The sequence below is a fragment of the Hyposmocoma kahamanoa genome, unplaced genomic scaffold (assembly GCF_003589595.1).
Source record: "Hyposmocoma kahamanoa isolate Upper Pololo Valley unplaced genomic scaffold, ASM358959v1 102, whole genome shotgun sequence".
Taxonomy (NCBI): Eukaryota; Metazoa; Arthropoda; class Insecta; order Lepidoptera; family Cosmopterigidae; genus Hyposmocoma; species Hyposmocoma kahamanoa.
In genome coordinates, this window is record NW_020653337.1 from 16,874,996 (window position 1) to 16,896,217 (window position 21,222).

At 36.3% G+C, this 21,222-nt stretch overlaps 1 protein-coding gene across 2 annotated transcripts in view; it reads right to left on the minus strand.

The window, feature by feature from the left end:
• Positions 1 to 45: 45 nt before the first annotated feature.
• Positions 46 to 21,222, minus strand: part of LOC113232695 (rho-associated protein kinase 2) — a 31,676-nt gene continuing 10,499 nt past the window's right edge. The window contains exons 5-14 of one of the 2 annotated variants that reach the window (XR_003310646.1): positions 18,364 to 18,554; positions 16,926 to 17,100; positions 16,092 to 16,249; positions 15,554 to 15,755; positions 15,115 to 15,383; positions 14,636 to 14,793; positions 13,437 to 13,562; positions 11,248 to 11,473; positions 8,870 to 8,966; positions 46 to 4,261 (exon numbers count right to left, since the gene is read on the minus strand). Coding sequence is in view for 1 of the 2 variants with exons in the window: in XM_026467474.1 (XP_026323259.1) it covers positions 4,168 to 4,261; positions 11,248 to 11,473; positions 13,437 to 13,562; positions 14,636 to 14,793; positions 15,115 to 15,383; positions 15,554 to 15,755; positions 16,092 to 16,249; positions 16,926 to 17,100; positions 18,364 to 18,554 (1,599 nt within the window). In the remaining variant the exon portion in view is untranslated. The remainder of the gene's footprint in view (positions 4,262 to 8,869; positions 8,967 to 11,247; positions 11,474 to 13,436; positions 13,563 to 14,635; positions 14,794 to 15,114; positions 15,384 to 15,553; positions 15,756 to 16,091; positions 16,250 to 16,925; positions 17,101 to 18,363; positions 18,555 to 21,222) is intronic. The other variant, XM_026467474.1, reaches the window with a different exon arrangement.

The window sequence follows — 21,222 nt, forward strand, 5'->3', positions numbered from 1 at the left end:
ATTAAGTGAGTTGCTAAATAAAACAATGAGTTTTTTAAAATGTTATTTATTTTTCACAAATGTAGCACTTAGTAGCTAGGCATTAATTTTATGATAAAATTAATAATCTTTACAATATACAAATTCTTAAAAAAATCCATAAAATATTGGTTTATTTCAAAACATATGTACATTAAAATAACTACTGATACATATAACATAGTATGCCTAGGTGATATGGGAGTGGGCCGTTAGCTAAGGCACGTGGTATCATTATTATATGTAAGTATTGCATGACATAGTATATAAAGTATAAATAGTACAATAAATGCTCGAATGACCTCGCGCCCCGAGGAAGGACCCGAGCATCTCGCAATAATACAAAGAAACCATTTGAATCCCTACCATAATCCAAACATAGATTCAACAATATCATAATATAAATTATACCCACTAAATGATAAATTGTTACCGAATAAGCGCGAAGCTACTTGATAAGTTTTCTTTACAAATGAGAATCTAGCTAGTTAGGAACTTACAAATTTAGATCGATAAATAAAGTGTTACAATAAGAAATGTCAATTGAATAATAAATAATTCACATAATTATGATTCTACATTGTCCATTACTGTTAAGTGTTAGAAGACAATTTGGAAGTATTTCTGATACCGTCGTCTTTCAAGCGACGCGGTTAAAAAAATACTTCAACAAAATGTCACACTACAAAATCAAGTTTATAATTATGCATATGTAAATAACAGTATTATTATAATAATTATTACGATGATTTAATTAATAATGACAAGCATGGAATATAACGCGAACTATTTAAAACACGGCATAGATTGCAATTTAGTATTTTTTTCTTTGGCAAATAAACCATTTCCAAATGCGTGGTGTAACAAAAAAAATCTATAATATGGAATGAAACAAACACGAACAATGCAATAGCTGCCCTAATAAAGTACAATTTATAAAATGCATTTCAAAAATAAGTAATAAAACTACAGTGAAACGCATTTTGTCAAACACTTAAGTACGTAAATTGAAATTCGTAGTCAGTACATGATTTCGAACTTACATCTAAAACATAAAAGCAATAACTGGACAAGCAGAAGTGAACTTGAGTCAATATAAACTAAGATAAACAAAACTCAACATAGTTTTCGATGGAGGAATGTAAAGAGTAGAGCAATAAAGAGTGTTTTATATGTTTAACAAGAACCACTAGTAACAACATGCGCCGGAGGCTTGCTTCCCTAGCACCACAGGTGTTTCGACACGTCAATATCACAGCTATCCCGAGCCCCGCACGCTACCTGCCTGTTCCCTCTAATATAAACTATAACTTGCAATGTTTCCATGGACCAACCCGCTACTTTCACTCTATCCTAGTACCAGAGCATACACAGACAGGTAAGTAATCGTATTTAAGGATAAAATAAATGCGAAACATTTGCGTAGCTCATGGTTCATTAAATAACCGAAACTAGCCAATCAAAATGCAGCTAGATACGAAAAAATCTGACTATTTCGTGAAAGTAACGATTTGGCCTGTATTTAACTGACAATTGCTTCTGGTCAATAACTGATACGGGCTAGAATATTTCCTGTTATTTTTGTACTTTTATATCACAACATAAGCGGTTCAGTTAACTTTCTTTTCGAAGGCGCTATGAAAATTGCTTTTACAATAACAAGTGTACAATGTAATCATCCCTAAAATGGAGTCTCGACACAACCTTTGCAGTCGCGAAGAAAATTAACTAATATGACGTATTTTTTGTACATGTAGAAATTTGGACAAATAGGCAAACTTTGGCACCGATTTTTTGTCAGATACACATCTTTACGTAAGCCAATGATAAACAATATTATTGCTTTAAATATTTATCAATTACACACGGGTGTAAATTGTCCACGTACACGTTCGATATGCACTAAAGAACCCCTTAAACAGACTAATTAGGCAGCAAATTTTAATTAAATTGTTTGAATTACCTACCAATATGATAAAAATAAGCTCAATATTTATACAAACCACATGTATTTTATAGTACATACAAATTGATCAGTAGTGAATTGAGGAAGCCCGTAGGAGTCTTACGTAGTTAAGTAACATGCAGAATTTTGTTATAATATACCTATTGGATTGAGCATCTACCGGATTTAGAATCACTACAAAACGTATGGCACTGACCTTCGTTGAGTTGCTAGTTACAAAGAGTGTCTTATTATCTATAATAAGGTCCCTGAAACATCAATTGTACTAGGTGTAAATGTTACACTGTGTTGTGTTCAAAAGAACACAAAATTGTATAACCAGTGCGTCTGTGTAAATATGTTAAAAATTATGAAATTCAATTCCATAGCGTATCACTGTTTTAGGCCGTCGAAATTCAAATACACCACAATTATTAGACACTTACGGCACGTATACCAGTTTAGTCTTACAATATTCTATAATTTGTAGAGAAACTTAACTCTAAAGCGCTGCTATAGAGGAAGTTTGAATTCCGACGCCACTAAATTCATGCAATTATACCGATGCCCTCAATTATGTCTAAATATAAAAAAGCTTTTGAAAACAGTGCAAATACATTGTACAAAACCGTGCAGAAATCTTCTAATATAAATACAGCCCCTGTTACGTCACAGACGCGTATTTCAACTTAAAAAATATTACGCATTTTCTTTGTGAGTCGAGCTTTCTAGTGTTACTCTGTCCACCGCTAAGTGCCTGCCTAAGAGCGACAAAGACACAAGACTAACTGGACCACACGTCTCTTCAGTGCATGGAGATGTAACAAACAACCTGTTGATCGTCAGTTCGTGCAATCTATGTATTTGTATAATCCCAAATGTGAACCGTGGAACGAATCAAGCCGCAATTGTACGTAAAAATATAACAAAAAATAAATTCTAATGAAATGCTCACCTGGTTCAAAATGATCCTACAAAAATATATTTTCAACATAATTTCTGTAATGTAAATAACAAGTAGTCTATATGGTCGCAAAATATGCCGTCATAAAAGCAAACAAATCAGGTCGTAAGGTTATTGTTATCGCATGACAAAAGCAAGTGAATCATTCTTTACCGTTCGATCGTGAAAACCTACGTAAGCACGTCACCGCGACAACGATGAGTAACATTATCTGTGTCTAAACCAACACGTACATATCATACAAGCAAAATACAAAATAATATCAACACAATCACATTGTACCTAATATTTACATAACCCAAATTTAGTACTAAACGCAAAATACAAAAAAAAACAGTACAATTTTTAAGTCAAACGACATCGGAGTCGATTGGTGTAAAGGCATATTTTTACTATCAATAATATTTAAGTGCCTAGAAGAAATATTGGATTTCTTTGATGTTTGGTTTACATTTAACATTGTACGTACGAAAAAGAACCAATTGTATTTCTAAACACTTAAGTAAATTCCTGTATAAAAAATTGCAATATTCTTAGTGATATCCATAATGGTGACAATAATATTCAGCAAAAACGATCTTGAGCAGAAAATAAATGTTGTTAACCAACATTAATTGTCATCAATATTAATTGTGGTAGGTAATATTTCCTAGTAAACTCAAGCCAATTGACTGGTGTAACAAACGCATAGTCCATTTTGATAACCGTTGAAATAATGGCTTAAGTAAAACGAAAGTGGTTACGCTTCATTTTTTTCCAAATTCCATGAAAGATTAAATAGTGTCAACATTAACATGATTATTTGTTTATTCTTTTATATAAAATATGATGTCGACAGTGGATCGAACTAGCTCAGAATCTATTTATCTTTCCCTTGAAGATAATATTTCCTATTTTAATAGCATTTGCACCTTCTCAATATAGCATTTCATTGAAAATGTATTAAAACAAAGCGTTCATCATTCCGATGCTAGTATACCTTTATTCCAACGTATTTGGCGTTGGTGCCGATTCTATCAAACAACTCGTCTTTCTATACCGTTATTAATTTGAATAACTTAATGATTTCACCAATCAAAATCACTTTCACAGGTTGGTTATTTATATCAAAGTATTTGATACAATGTTGCCATTAGGTATATGAATTGTAACTAAATATTTTAAAAAGAATCGACAACAACGCAGTGCATGATGTACCTAATATGGGTAAAGCGGAGCCGGACGGGTCTGGTTGCGGCGGTCACTGGCGCGGCAAGGACGCATTGGCCGGCAAGGTGGAGCTGCGTTGGGACGCGTTCATGTACGCCGCCTTCAGGTTCGATCGCATCGAATCTCTGTGAATACATCGTGTCAAGCTGTACTTTGTTTGCTTATACGAAAAATTAAAACACATTTGAAATGTGAAAATTTAATATTTAAAGCGACATATTGCAAAGCCTTCACCGGGAATTTTTGTTTTTGAATATTAAAATCGTGTTTTCCAATATTGAACCAATCTTGTAACACGACAACTATTTTCTCTCAAAATCCATTAATGTTGTGTTTGGCTAAGCAGCCAAGTGTATAAGCGCCTCGATAAGTACGCTTTGAATGTAACCCAAATTTAGCAGTTTTTTTAACCGAACAAATTGCAAAAAAAGATGAATTTTAAGCTAATTTCTTTAATTATTCCCTCGCCTTTTTGTGATAATTATTACAAGTTAACAAGGCTGCGCGATTTTTAATTCACTCTTCAATTTTTAGTACAAACATTTTTTTCGTCTTTTTTTTTATATATGCCTACTAGAACCAAATGTATTGGATAGCTGACCTTTTCTTCGATTTCCCGGTGAAAACAGTTTGTATTGATAGGTTTATGTATGGACAACGTGTTATTATGTTACATGATCTCAAATACTTGATAACACATAATATGGCTTTGATACAGTGAATGTCATAATTGTATATACACATTCAATATTACCAAAAAAAATCTACACATCCAAAGTAATACATGTATAAAGAACAATGCCCATTTTGAACTCGCAAACTTTTTTCTCGCGCGTGACATAAATTTAATTCATAAAACTTTGAAATAAGGTGGAGAAAAAAGATATGATTTTTTTTAAATACGTAAAAAGTTCAAAAACAAACTCAATTTTTTATTTTTAAAATTCGTATATTTTTGCACCGTTTTCATCTGATTCGTTTGGTGTAATGAATCTAAGTATTACTTTTAATGTGTACTACTATATTATCTTAGATCCTAGAATAATATTTAACTCTATACTACACTATTATTAACATAACCTCGAAAAGAAAATGTTGCTTAAATCAACTTTCCCTAGTTAAAAAAACATAAATCCAGCACAATTAGAATCTATATGTAAATCCAAATTAAACCTGTATCTCCAGATGATGGTCGTCAACCTCTTTTTAGCTTTTTTCCAGGACTGTAAGGAATATACTTTGGGCATTGTTCTTTACAAATGAATTATTGTGACGCTCACTGTACGATATATTATATCAAATCACATACAACTTAGGGCAATCAGTTATCGGTGGAGGTTTTATACAAATTAGGGATCTGATGTAACCATGAATAGTTACGTGCAACCTTTTCGACGAACATGAAAAGACAAATACAAGTACCAACAAACAAGTCCAATCCAATCGAGGAGAAACGCTTCGAGAAGGGATACAGGTAATCATAATGTCGCGGAAATGTCCACAAACCAGTTGTACTATAACTTTAAGGCTCTACAAAGCCGCAGAACAGAATGGAAATGTCAATTATGTATAGTCTGGGAAAATTTCTATTTTGAAAAATCATATTTTTCCAAAAAAATAAGTGTATATCTGAATATTTTTTCTATATTTTTGATACCTGTCAAAAGTTAAAAATACTGAATTCTATTATGAACATAGATATAGGAAAAAAGGGGATATATGTAATTACGCTATGTAAGATCGGGTGCCGGTGTCGCCATTTTTTAGCTTGTGTGCAATTCAAACTTTACGCTCTATTATCTACTACCATAACTTAAAGATTTTGATTGGGTAGGGCTTAAAACGTGAAAACGACGTAACACAATTTTAAAATTTAACAAAATTAAACTTACAGTCACTTGAGTAAGATTTATATTACAATATTTCAGTATTTTTTTCATCCTCGTTCAGCCATTCACAATTAGGTGGCGTTTTAGTAAAAGTGCTACTAGTGTATAATAGCTAACTATTACACGTTAGATGGCGCTGAAACTCATTTCTCGTTACACTAAGAACTCACGGAGCGATTTTCACCTGCATCTGCCGCGGGACCGCGGCATCTGTAGAATGTAATAATTAAGTAGTAGTAGTAGCACATTTCACGGCGCGTTTTACGCCTATAGTGGTGACGGTTGCTCGCGGTTGCCACGGAGGGGTACTAGTAGAACCGCGCAAGACGCGATCACCTTCGCGCTTGGCGGCTGTCGTCGCCCGCGCACTTTGGCGGTCGGTTCCGGCGCAATGTGGTGCAGGCGCACGCGGGGTGAGTTCTCTATTAACCGCGCGACTTGCGGTTAACTCCCACTAACTTCGCGGCCAGTTTCGCAATCTCAACGGTTTCGTGCCCGCAACCGCGGCGACTACGTGCCCGCACAAACTTGCAGGGTTGTGAGTATTGAAATAAAACCGCTGTCTAGCAGAACCGGCGGGCGCGGATGGAAACCTTCCGTGAATTGTTAACCTTATTAATCTTAAACTGACGCTACTCAACGAGGGATGTGGTCCTACCTAATCGATAGTTAGAATTAATATTAAAAAAATATTCCATTTTTCGTACTATACCTACACTGGTACTGGTATATTATTAAATTAATATATTAATATAAATTATTATTATTTTCTTAATGGCGACCACTAGGCTTGGGCCAGCGTCACTTTTCCATTATATGTTACCACGGGTTGGTGAAGCTGTCACTGTCAAGAGTAAACTCGAACCATTCACGAATTTAATAAATTAAATTATGTTCTTTTTTCATGAAAGATTTATGTAGTTTTCTATAATTGTTTCTAATTTATTTTGCATGCACATGTAAAATAAAGCCGAATTTATTTTATTCATTTTTTAAATTTATTTGCCATGGAAATTTAAACAAAGTGCAGCTTCAATCCAAATACTCTACGTTTAATCTACGAGTATAATAAAATTTAAATATCTAAATTATCTAAAACAATAATACACATATATTTTTCTTCAAGCAACAGCAACATACAAATTGACATGAAATTGAAATAGTTGTCCGAAATATGAGTTGTGTTAATGTTTAGTAATAATAATAATAATAATAATAAAATAAAAGAAATCAATTGAACGTGAATGCTTTTCGCTTCGATATTTTAGGGACTTTAATTACAAAAATCATCTAAGAAATTCAAACATTTCAGTAAAAATTTATTGTCGATAAACATCAGTCATCGTAAATGAACATCACTATATTTGAGTGTAGAAATTTCTATGGAGACAAAAAGAAATTGAATTATAATAGAAATAGTAACTAAAAATGCAAAAAGCCGGTGGAATGTTATCTCTGGTTTTAAAATTTTCGTTTTCACTCCAATTTTTACAAGGTGTATCGCTACAACTTGGCAATTTCACGTTTTACGAGAGATCTTGTGTGTACAACGATCGTCATGTCACTGTGGCGATGTTTGTTGGCGTGTCACCTCAATATGATCATTTTGATCATATCGTGGCGACACGAACCACGCCCCCATACCAAATCTCCCCCTTTTTTTCTATATCTATGATTATGAATATAAACCAAGAAGGGTTTATACAATTTTATTTTATAATTCATGTTACATAAAACTTTAAAAGATAACGTAGAATGTGTAATAATTTTTGGATTTAAATATTTTTGAAAATTTTCAGAAATTTTTCGGAAAATTACTCAACACTGGGTGCGTTTCCATTATGTCGTAACGTTTTATTTATCGTTGGACTACTATCGCATCTAGCCTGTTCCCATATCACGACTATCTGTTGTGACTGTGTCGTGGAGGTTTATCTTATACTTGAACGAGTGTAGCTGTTCCCACTAGATCGTGACGACAATTTATCGGTTCAAGGCAGCCGCCTTGTCCTGTGCACGACAGAATCGTTTGAAGCTGCGATTATCTGTCGTCGCATTTTTATCTCGACGTTTTATTTATCGTCTGAAGAGCTAGAACAACAGCTCTTCCCAATGTCACGACAGTCTGTCGTCGTAACGTCAAATCAATAACGCCAGTTAATCGTGTTGTTCTATGTGTGAACAACTTCATCTAAACATACAAGCCACGACACTTTAAAGCGCACGACTGTCTCGTCGTCACGACATAATGGGAACGCGCCCTAATTGGGTAACACATATACTAGACACGAGTCAAAAATGTCGTACGTCTTCCGGAGAATTCCTACGCAATCTCTTGAATTCCGCAGCTATCGTCTCCTATCTAGTTTGTACATTACAATTCACATAAAGTTCATTATGCTATGTACAATTTCGTTACAAAAATTCGTGTCTATTCCGCCTCCGCGGCATTGCAGATTAAGCCTAAGATGCTTAATTGGAAATGATTGAAGGATGAGGATTTTGGATGCAGTCGTCACCACTGGTTTAATAACGATCACGACTGCAAAGTTGGAACGGAGTTCGTGTAACAACAATACAATGTGTACAACCGAGACTGTTAAACTTTTGTCGTCGGTGTAACCGTGTACATATACAACAACACACCCAAAACTTACACGTGTGATGTTCACATCAACCATTGTCAATTCACTTAAACAAGAAAGTAACTATTAGTATATTTTTAACAGATGGTGAAACAAACTGAGAAAAACATGACAATCATCTGTGGTTGATGAACTGAAAAGCGCAATGGGTAAGCAAAATGTGGCTAAATATCAATGGTGACCCCCATCTCGCACTTACGATTTGATGTTATCCTAGTGGGATCACTGCAGGATTTTCAACAAATGTTGGACAGACTCAATTGTGCTTGTGGACGTGTTGATCTCGGGATGAATTTCTAGAAGGTAAAACGCATGTTCAATGACCAAATTGCTCCGAGGTTTGTCCTTGTTGGTATTGTCCCTCGTAGTACTTCAGTAGTGTCTTTTAGTTACGTAGAAATCGAAAACAAACCCGATCGTAGAGTTCAGGAAGGTTCGGTCACATTTGAGAAGATGCATAACATAGTTTCGCCACCTATATGGCTTTAAAACGAAAGTCTTTCAAATCTGTGAGCCCTACCTGTTACGACAAACCGAAACGTGGACGCTGAGTATGATAGCGTTAGTTTAAAACTTTTTACTAGCAATGGGTTCGTCAAAGCGAACACAAAAGGGACAACTTCTGGAGTGGACAACTAGATGGAGCGAAGACCAGCGCAAATTTGCTGGCAGTGACGGGATGCCCCGAGTTGAAAGCGCGCATTGAGAAGGGTCTATTTCCAGCAGTGTACTGATGATGCTGACTTTGTTATTCGCTTAGTCAATGTGACTTAATATTTTATTGTACTAAACAATAGGATCAATGATAAGGATAAAATCTTTCCAATAATCATTAGGACAAGACGTTTACAAAATCTAATATTACAACTGACTCTAATACGAAGGACACGTATTTAATCACATTAACAACTAAATATGCAAATTACAGCCTTTTGCAACCTTCAGAGATTTTACTCTTGTCATTGATCCTACCGATTAGTGCCTGTGGATGTGGATGTGGTGCAAACTGACGGACGGCACGGCAGAGGACATTAAATTTATCAATGTATATTTTATCCAGTTAGTTCAGGATCGGAATGTGTGGAGATTTGCCCAGCAGTGGGACATATCAGGCTAATTGTAATATTACAATTGTAATAGCATAATATTTGAGGCGGTCCCTCTACATGTCCCATTGATTTTTTCTGCCCTGTAAAGTCGGTAGGAGATCGACCTGTAGCGCAATCGTATCAAACCAAAACACTGCAAGTCCAAGTACAGTAAGTCTAATTTAATTACAACAAGACTCGGCTGTTAATAAAAATACATTTATTAGTTTTTTAACAGATATAGTTTATAATGTAAAATTATAATGACTGGGTAGAATAGTAGTTTATGGGACTGAATTACATAATGAAAAATACGAGTGCGGGTTTATGGAACGTGCCAACAGGAGAGTTTCATAAAAACATTACATGAGGGTTTTAATGTCTAATTATGTACAGTTACATACACTTGGTGTGTTCAGGAACTGCATGTCACGACTGGCAGATCAGAACTATTAGCCCGTAATTATCAGCAAAATAATGCAAAAAAACTTATTTTTCACGCAACCGTACATTTTAATTCATAAGGAAACCAGAGTCGGCCCCATCTATCACATCGCACGATATCGAGTAAAGTGTGAGATTCGTCAAAATTGTTTGCAAAACATTTCATGTCGAATAAAACTTCATCTCAAATCATATTACAATTGAGGTCGAATCAAATTGTTTTTTTTTTTCAGAGATGTTCGAAATACGAATGTAATAATAAAATCGAATTTAATGTTATCATGAAGCATAACATTTTCACAGATAAGACACTTGTTCTATTTTTAGGGCGCGTTCAAATTAGCCGCTGTTAGATGCGCTGCAGCAGCCGCGCTGCAGCCACGCGACTGTCACTTTTCATACAATTTCTAGAAACGCTGCAACTGCGCGGCGGCCGCACGACAGTCGCGCTGCAATCACGCTCGGTTGCAGTCGGGGTTAGTGAGGCGTACATGTTAATTTTTCAAATTAACCACGATGGATGAAAATCGAATTGAAGAATTTATAGAGAATGTAAAACAACACCCTGCAATATGGGATAGCAGTTCCGCAAGTTATTCCAATCGACTGGATAAAAAAAGGCATGGGAAAATGCATGTCTAAAATTTATTGTAAATTTCGAAACTACAACTGAAAAATCCATAGCAGGCGAGTCATTTTTAATACCTATATGTGAAATGTGTGCCCCAATAACTAGGTAAAAGTAATGTTTCTTCGTCAGAATCCATCGCGTAACTGAGTCAAAAGATAAAACATCACTAAAAATTTGATCGCACTTCAGCAACGCGACTGTCGCGCGGCTGCAGCGCTTCTAACAGCATCTAATTTGAACGCGCCCTTAAGCTGATCGTAATTTGCGCTTTTTGAACACATCATATACAAAGTGAAAGTATCTTTATGTTACTAGACGTTACCCTCAAAAATTAGGAAAAAAATGCTGTTTTTGATATGACAGTGTATCTGTTAGACACGCCAGGGGGGCTAGTGACAGCGCAAGAGACAGTACCTGGGCGAGAGCTTGGTGTGGTCGTGGTTGGTGTGGTGCGCGGCGCGGTAGCCGTGGCGCTGCACGCGGCGCGCCAGGCGGGCCACCCAGCGGCGCTGGTCGGGCGCGCCCGGCGCCAGCAGCAGCAGCTCGCGCGCGCGGTCCGCGTGCAGCTTGCACGCCGCCACGCCCACGCCGCCCGCCTCGCCCTCCGACACGTGCTCCGCGTGGATCTTCATGCGGCAGCCTGCGTCACACGACCGCGATCGCGTCGATTACTAGCCCTTTCATGGGTACTAACAGCGTTTACCGTAAATATTAATATTAGAATATCGTCGCCTTACTTTCTCAAACTCGTATCTTAAAGCACAAAGTTGCTGAAATGCAAACAGTGGATTGCATATACGCTGATTTCACATCACATTTCCTTCATATTCACACACTGGCTTTAACCTATTATAACTTTGACCTACTTTCGAAGTAATGCATCCAAATTAACACCATTGATAAGAAATATAAAACAAATAGAAAGTTTTGCCTTCTCCTGAATAATCACTCTTTATAAGATACGAGCTTGAGGGTCGTATTCCGGAACTCTACTCAATGCGCAAGTCACGACTTGAGTATGATTCAAATTACTAGAAATCATACTCAAGTCCTTGCCATTAGGGTCGTATTTCCAGTGCTTGAAATCATACTCAAGTCTGCTCAAGTCCTGACTTGAGCATTGAGTAGAGTTCTAAAATACGACCCTGAGAAAGTAAGGCGTCGATATATAATATAATAACGCACACACTCATAACCCCGCATTAGGGAAATATATGTAGGCCACACAAATAATCCTCCCGGCCCGAGAATCGGACCCGGGACCTCTGCGTGGCAGTCAAGCATAGTAACCGTTCGGCCACGGAGGTAGTTAATGGTAGATATCCTCATATGGTAGATTTCAGTAGCAGTAGAGCTCCTTGAGATAGAGTTCGTCCAAGGAAGTACTTCCACCTTACTTATTTCTGCCATGTTTCGGTTTTGGAGGGTAATAGTGCTGGTGAAATTACAGGCACATGGGACTTGTCAACTTATGTCTCAAGGTGGTCCACTCAGATCTTTGCGATTTCAAGCTCTGAGTGCCAATGCAACTATTATCGATAAGCATATCGCTTACCACCAGGTGCACGATTTGTTCGTCCCGTCATTTGGTATTATAAAAAAAATCCCCGCAGTATAGAGTTTAACCATTAATATTATCTGGCGTCAATTGGTTATCGAAATTCAAGTATCAGATTTGTATACATTCGAGTATCAAATGTAAATGTAAATAGCGGTGTTACAATCCAAATATCTCCGAAACCGTTCGTGTTAAATTAAATTATTACTAGTATTTTCCAAATAAACCCACAAAAAAATGGAAATAACAAAAAAGAACTCCAGTAATACCATAGAATATTTTTTTTAAATCTCGTAATTACGAACACTGATGCTAGTGAGCATTAGTGAGTTGGCTGTATGATAGTTTTTTAAGTTTATTTACATGTAAGTAGATATATTGAAAAATTTAAGAGCAGCCGACGGAAACTGATTTACATTCTTACTCGCTCAATAAATAACAAACTTTGTGGGTCCTTTTTTTCAAGTAATGCAAACATTTCCGAGCATATTGAAGAAAAATAAATTATAGCAAATTGTTTCATGAACACGTAAAATGCTGCACAGACAGTGTAGTATTGCATCGTAATGCAAGTCATAAAACTTTAAATTTTAATTAATTTTCTATTGTTTCCTACAAGACTATAAATAATGTCACTGTATTGTTACCACGAAACGAAATTCTCGCTTTTTCAAATTTAAACTTATTTTTGTAAACTTTAAATATTTTAGAAAATGAAACTTTTTTTTCTGGATTTAATTTAAGATTTTTTAATTTTTTTTTTTCACGTTTTGACGTTCGGGATTTTTTCAACTATTTTCTTTTGTGACGGTATTGGTTTCACCGTGCGATATAAGAAAGTTCAACGGTAAAAGTCAACGGCCGATTCGGAATGATTTTTAACACAATATTTTTATGCGTGTTATCTGCGCATGCGATAAACGACAATCGAGCAGATGTGCTCCCCGGAGTATATAAATGAATATACAACGTATTTCACTGATATTTTTTTTGCAATACTAATAAAGATCATTTTGAAACAATTTATTAGTAAGTATATACGTACGGCGACACTCGTAGGCCTGCGGCGGACGGAACATGTGCCAGAGTGGGCGCGTGCACACCTCGCACGCAGTAGGGATATGATACGTGATGCTGACTAGGTCGTGCCCCTTGTGCTGCACCGTGTTGCCTGTAAAACACATTTAATCTATTACAGAACTATAATCTAACATAGCCAATGTACCACCTCTTAGTGTGGCTTGTTGAACGAGGCAATCTCAATATACTTCCAGATCAACAAAACCTATCGGATTAAATTTATTTTTTCCTATTACATATATTTTATTCATTTTTTTGTACAACTATGGTACAAAGCAAGCGTCAAATCCCTATTGCTTAGGAGCTTTCGATTCTCAATCAATAGAATGAAATAGTCGATATTAGTTATGTAGTCATTACATAGGATGTTCCATTATATGAGACACGGAGGAAAAGTACTTTAATTATTGTTGATAGGATATTTTGCTTCACGGACAAATTTTAGTTTTAAAAGTAATATTGCATTCAAAGACTTAAAAAATTATTTGTCTCATCAAAATATCGGTATTTTTCATAGATAGCTCGGATTATTTACTAATAACTACCCACCCAATATTTTTTTGTAATAGAGTTGCAGCTTTAAATTGTAAATATGGCTAAAACAAGAGCCCGTTCCCATTTGTCGGCTGTCGGGCCCGGATTTTAATCGGATGTTCCAATGGCAAAGCATTTTATATGAACCCCACACCCCTTGTTTTTTTTGCCTCAGGATTGGGTGCACCCAATATTTTCTTTCCTTGGCTGTCTTTATTCGTTTTCTTCTCAAATAATAATACATCACAACAAGAACTTCGTCGACGACCATCGATCGTAGTCGTCTCGCGTAGTGTTAAAAATTGGCATCAGTTTCGACCGTAGCCGACAACCTATTAATGTGAACAGAGGCGCTGACACCCGATTAAGATCCGGGCCCGACAGCCGAGTGGAAACGGGCTATAAGGGCAACTACAATACTGTCGTCCTAATCATAAACAACATAATCGAAATTTTAAGGGACACTTAGTTATTAATATATTTGCAATCAGCGCAACGAGATCTACAAAACCATAAGCGGTTTTTTTTATATTTCAGCGTAAATGACCTTTTTCGGAAAAACGTTAGGTGACAATATCTCAAAAGTTACCAAAATGCACTAGCGTTGTTTATGACAAGGATAGCACTCACTTGTGTGGTCTTGGTTGTCCTGTGGCGGGTCTTGCGCATCTCCGGGGCGGCGCGCCTCTCCCTCGCCGGCGTACAGCAGCTGGAAAATTCGCGGGATGTCCTTCGCGTCCGCTCGGATTACGTCGCCTTGTGTCACTGACCGCACGTGGAACACCTTGCTGTAATGCAACAACTTATACATTTAAATATCTGTATCAATAAGGACTGATTTACTTTCAAGCTAATTTAACCCCGTGTGTGTAGGATTTCAATTTTTAAATATATTTCAAAATAGAACATTTATTGCTGCGCGTGGTATCCGGGCACAGAGCTCTCCAAAAAAATATTTTATATGATAATTACTTTAACCAACTTCCAGCAGTAAAAATAGCTTCACTCAACCGACTTAAATACAAGTAAACTCCCAATTAGAAACGTCTAACGAAAATGAGCCGTTATATATTTTGTTCGACAAAATGGAGTCGGAGGAGAAAACTAACCTTAAATCCAAAATCATAACAGGATCTGTAGTGTTCTGTTTATCGTTCTCTGAGTTGTAGAAGATGATCTTTTTTGACGAGACGACGACGTATTGTTTCTTCCAGCCGTGGCGGCGTATGTTCTGTTTGAAGGGCACGGAGAGCCATCCTTCGAGTGTTTGTTCCGTTTCGCCATCCTCAGCGTCCGCTGAGGACTGCGACGCCGTCTCGCTTGTTAGTGCTGCTAGCTTCTCCTTTAGCTGCTCGATTTCTGCGTCTTTGCTGTCAACCTGCCATCAATTTCGGATTAATCAATTTATGTACATTTGAAAATTATTCTTATATTAATATTATACCTATGTGACAATTGCAGTATAAAGTTTTTTTTTATTATTTTTTCCTGTAACGGTAACGTGTTCTATAAGACACGGGCCCGGCTGTGGAACGTATAAAAGTTTACCTCCATGGCAAGCCGCAGTCTCGTCTGCTGCTCCTCGACCAACTGCTGCTGCGAGTCCTGCAGGTCACGCTGAATCTTGGAGATGTGCTGGTCGAACTTCTCTTTCTCTCGAGTGAGCTCTTGTTGTAGCTTGCGGTAGTCCTTGTCCTTGCGGACTGACATCTTGCTCTTGTTCTTTGTCGTCGCTGGATTCATGTCCTTCCTGTTTGGAGATACAATATCATATTTAGTTCAAATGCAAATTCAATTCACAAATAAAAGCGAAATTTAACGGTTCTCTTTGCATAGAAAGGATATAGAATAGAATAGACAAATTTTTGTGGTGCTGGTGTGGCGGAAAAAGTGATGCGAACCGAGGGAAAAAGAAAAGTCGTTATTATAATGTTGTCGTCGTTGCCTACCTACAAAACAGGGGCTATATTAAACTTTAAAATCTATTAGTAACGTTTTTTTTTTTTCAGCTAATATCCTATAGATAACTACACTCGAACTCAGTCATTATAATATCCTTAAGACCTCTGTGGTAGGCGAAGTATACCTGTTCATGATCTCGGCGAGTTTGTTAACAGCCTGCTGTTTGAGCATGATCTCGGAATTGAGCTTCTTATTGAGCCGCTCAACTTCTTCCTGCAGCCGCTGCAAAGTGGCCACGCGCTCCGCTAGAGACGTGTTACTGCGCCGAAGCTCGTCTACCTCCTGGAATTGGCGATATTAGTTACTGTATGCCCATATACCTACATCTATCAGACATTTGAAATATTATGAATGTTGATCTAAAAACACATTGTGAATTTGTGATGATAAGTTTATTGTGCCCAAACATCCTCCAGTAAATGCTTGTACCACAGTATAAAACAAGTAGTGTAACTCCATACTAACTGTACTTGAGTTGCACGGAGCAGGTCATACGCGCCATTCATTATAGTTTTGAAGCGTTCGCTCCTTGTTCAAAATATTTATGTGTGTCAAATTTATTTAACACACATAATAATTTATAATTGTATTATTTTTTATATATAACGCTACATTTACTGTATATATATATATATATACATATCCCATTTCATGATCATACCTCCCACAATCGAGATACTTATCCACGATCCAGGTATAAAATGTCAATATGTAAGTATGTAAGGTTATTTCAATACAGTACGAAAATATTTGATGAATATCTTAATTTTTTCAAATTATGTTTTGTACCTTGCAGATAGTAAATACTACAAAAACTAACTAACTAAAATAATAATGTGACAACCCTATGCTTCCAGAATACATTGACGCGCTTTACTGGCGAGAGTTGGCCTATTTGTCTTAATATACTATGCACGTACCATAGTTCCCCAAGTACGACCACGTGAAGACTTCTTACCTTCCGCTGCAGATCGACTGTGGCACACATTTCGTGGTTGCGGTCGCGTAGGCCTTGCACGAGCGCGTCTCGCGCGGCAATTTCGCTGCGATGCGCGTTCAGCGCGTCGCGCATCTCTAACTCCTTCATCGTCTTTTCCTTTTCCAGCTCAGCTACTGTCTCCTCGGCTATCGACCTATATATCAAACCAATTGCATTATTTAACATTCAATTCATTGCGTTATACCTTTAGAACAATAAAAACTTCTTAAGGCATAATGATCAGCTCACCAAAGTTCATGTGCTCTTATTATGCTTACAACTACGGCGTTTCTAATCTTAGTATATATATACGAAATCATTATATAAGTTTATACGAAATTTCTACCTTTGTACAAAAACACACATATTTGTTTCAGAAATCCTGTGATGTGAATACTAGACTCTCCAGAAACCCGAATAGACTTGTACTTGACAGTATTCCTATGACTGCTAAATACTGTAAAAGTTGTTTAAAAATGTGTGTTGACATATATCATAAAAATCCACTTGAGATTAAACTATTACACTTAAGTTTATTTAAAACAAAGTTGTACAAGCAGTTAAATAAAAATACTTTTTACAACCTAAACGAAATATTTGACAGGAAATAAGATCTAAGATTTTATCTTTAAGATTATCATTCTCGACTAAATTAATTTGTAACTTGACATGTTTGTGACATTTTTTATTGTGTTGTGGTAGTCTAATTGACCATTATATAACTAGACATTTGCATGCTATTTAATATATGCGAAACATGTTTGTAGTGGCACTGTCTCTTGTAACATCTTCTGTTATACCATGTGTTAAGCAAGAAACGAATTATTATTGTTATAGTAATCTTTTACGCTAAATTAAAAGCAGTCAAACTTGAGTGCTATAATTCAATGGCTTAAATATAAAAAAAAAACTAGTTTGAAATCTTTACAAAACCAAATTATGTGCTTTAAACAAAGAAGCAATACAGTTTTGCAAACTAAAGTGATCTGTGAGAGGGAGGAAGAAAAAACGGTGACGCAAAATCCTGGGTTTACATATATAACAACGCAAACTGGCAAACAAAAACACATGTAGAACGTGTATGTACTGACACTGACTTTTTCCTATAACAACGTAATGACAAGAAACCGCAAATGTGTTATTATAATATTTACTTTTCGTGAAAGATTTAATTGGACTTCAATAAGTATAAAGTATAATTTATTATTTGAGTGTTTATATAAAGAAAAAATTAGAAAACTTCGTATTGCGCAATGCGAGACAGAGATTCCATTCCAAATACATTTTGTAACACCTGTATAATCAGTGGAATTATACAAAGAAATAAAATAATTTGATTAGTTCTAGAGCTCAAACTTCGCCGTACCTGACAGTGTCACTTTAACTCATTTGCGAGGTATTCACAACATAGCCTCACCTGGCGATAGCCTCGGAATCTGCGCGGGCGATGGCAAGCTGCAGCTGGTGCATAAGACTTGCGCGCTCCTGCTCGAGATCGCGAGCGCTGCGCGTATTGTCCTCCATCTGCGCGCGCATCTCGTTCAGCTGATTGCGATACATGAGGCAGTAACGCTGCTCATTCTCGAGTTCGCACCGAATTTCTTCAATCTGTATAGAAAGTGCAGTTTCATTAATGGCTTAGAAATGTCATAATTAATAAATTAGATAATTAGTAATTTGGTAATTCGATATAATCTCTTTTTCCTATCGTATTGATGGCATACACCATAATATTTGCCTAGTGAAAAGTTTTGCCAATCGGTATAGGGTACACGCCAATTCGCCTGAAGTCATCAGGAACATAACCAGAAATAGAGACGAAATAAGGGCCATTCATCCCTGGCAACTCATTAGTTAAATGGACCTTAGGTCACTTTTAAATATCAACTCTCGTTTGCCCTGAAATCACAAATTAGAAAACTGGAATAGTAGAGCGCCAAGAACTGACCTATGTGTACGTCTCCGTATATTCCAAAAATATTCTGTATTTATTGTAATAAAGATAATATCTGTAACAATGGGGGCTATTCCATTCGGTGGTGTGGGAAAAACAGCAAATCATCTATACAAAACAAACTGACTCACATTTCATCGGTAATTAAATATGCAATTTTGCAATTCTCGTACATTATAGCAAAGCTCAAATTTTGAAGTGAAACAATTGTTGACACCCGTCCATTGTTTCGAATTCGTGCTGGCCAATCGGAGCGCAGTTGTCACAGTAATGATTTGGCAGAATAGTTTCCAAACAAATTAAATGACATTGCGTCTCTATTTCTGGTTATATACACGATGCCTGAAGTACAAGAAAGGATGGTAAGGTTCCTTTCGTGCACCGTTCGATATAATTAAAACAGCGAAATAAATTTAATCGCACAGAACCTTTTAGTGTATATTATCCATACACGTATAAGTACCTAACAAAGTACCTAAATTAATATAATTAAAATTACAAAGTTGTACTAATTCTAAACCTTTCTTTTTAATTCACACACTCATAGTGCGGGCACTAGGAAACCCCGTGTCGCGAGTGTCATGGACACGCATATAGACAACCACGAATGACACTCAAATTCACGAAAGAAATAAATGTAGGCCATACAAATGCTTCTCCCGGCTCGGAAAACGAATACGGGACCTCTGCGCGGACTAGTGTGGTAACCGTTTGACCACAGAGGCAGTTTTCTATTCGAAATCCTTGGAAAATAATCTTTCGAAGTGAAAATAAAGAAGCTTACTTATTAAATTCAAATACCAACGACGATGACTTAGAAAATAGCAATCAAATTTAAAAGAAACTAAATTTTTGTCGTAAACCGGCCATTTGTTAGACCACATCGTAAATAGGAGCCTGGTTGCGACGCAATTAAAACGTGCATAACATTCTAACTGGCCTCATCACTAGGATCCTTCCTTTATTGATACGCTTTATTTGTATTATTATAGTGTATTGAATATGCAGTGAAGTAACTATGCTGACTATAATCCAGCGAGGCTTTTGTGTTATAAATAGGGCTGCCTTTAGCGGCCACGTCAATCTATGACAGCCTTTGTGTGAAGAGAAATGTCTCTTACCCTATACATCAAACAAATTCGTGAGATTTTAAATTACTCAAGAATGCCTACTATATTTTCCTGTTACATAATTTGTTTGAATCTCAACAGAAAATATTTTTTCGTTCAAATGTTTATTAAAAAAATAAACAAGATGGATTGCTTTCATTTCAATTAGCAGCTGGATAATTACACTTTGCTATAAATTGTACATAATACTAAACTTTATAACCTTACAGCGTTTACTTTATGTCGCTGTCATATTATGAATAAGTTATTTGTAATGTATTGATTTTATTTAGCATAAGCCGGCTTTTATTGTAATTATGACAATGAATATTACTAAGCTTCTGACGTGGTTTCTAGATACGAACATCTTGGATCTTTCAAGTTAATTTCTTTCGAACCCGCTGAATTTTTTTTATTATTGAAAATAGACTTGAATCATACAACAAAATCATGAAAACTGTGCTAAGGATTCTTGAGCAAAAATCTAATAAATCAAAATTATATGATGTAATAACTAGTCCATCACTATATATGGATTCATACATTCTTAAATAAAACAACAGACATGAAATAGTTTCCTAAATTTCTCCAGCAAACATTAAATGTAAACAATTAATTAATTGTTTGTGTTTAATATTTTCGCCTTGAAAATTAATACGAACAACGGTGACTCAACACTAGTTATGTTTTGATCGATACAACCTGGACGTTTGTAGAGGCAGAATCGACATACTCTTGTAAGCATAGCTGTATCAGGGGGTGTACTCTCGATCTCCGTCCGACATCCGTCCGAAACAATTACTGTCAAATAAGTAATATTCGACAAAATTGAAAGACAAGTATCAAGTATGAAGCTTCATTCACTTCACGCGTCTTCATTTGGTCAAGTATTGCTTATTTAGCAGTAATTGTTTCGGACGGATGTCGGACGGAGATCGAGAGTAGACCCCCTGATCTTCGTTTTTCGTCAATAGCAAACAAACGTGAGCTTAACTCTAACAAAAATAATAAGAAAGTCGTGTATTTGACACATCGCATAAAAGAGAGGAGGGGAATAAAAAGGTCACATGTATTTAACGTGTATAATCGACATATGTGTTTCACGCACGTGTTGAATTATCACGTTCCATTATCGTATCGGCACTCTAAATAAAGGGCTTTTCAAAAGCGAGCGTCACTAGGATTGCCCACTTCGTAGGCGGATTGGCACTCG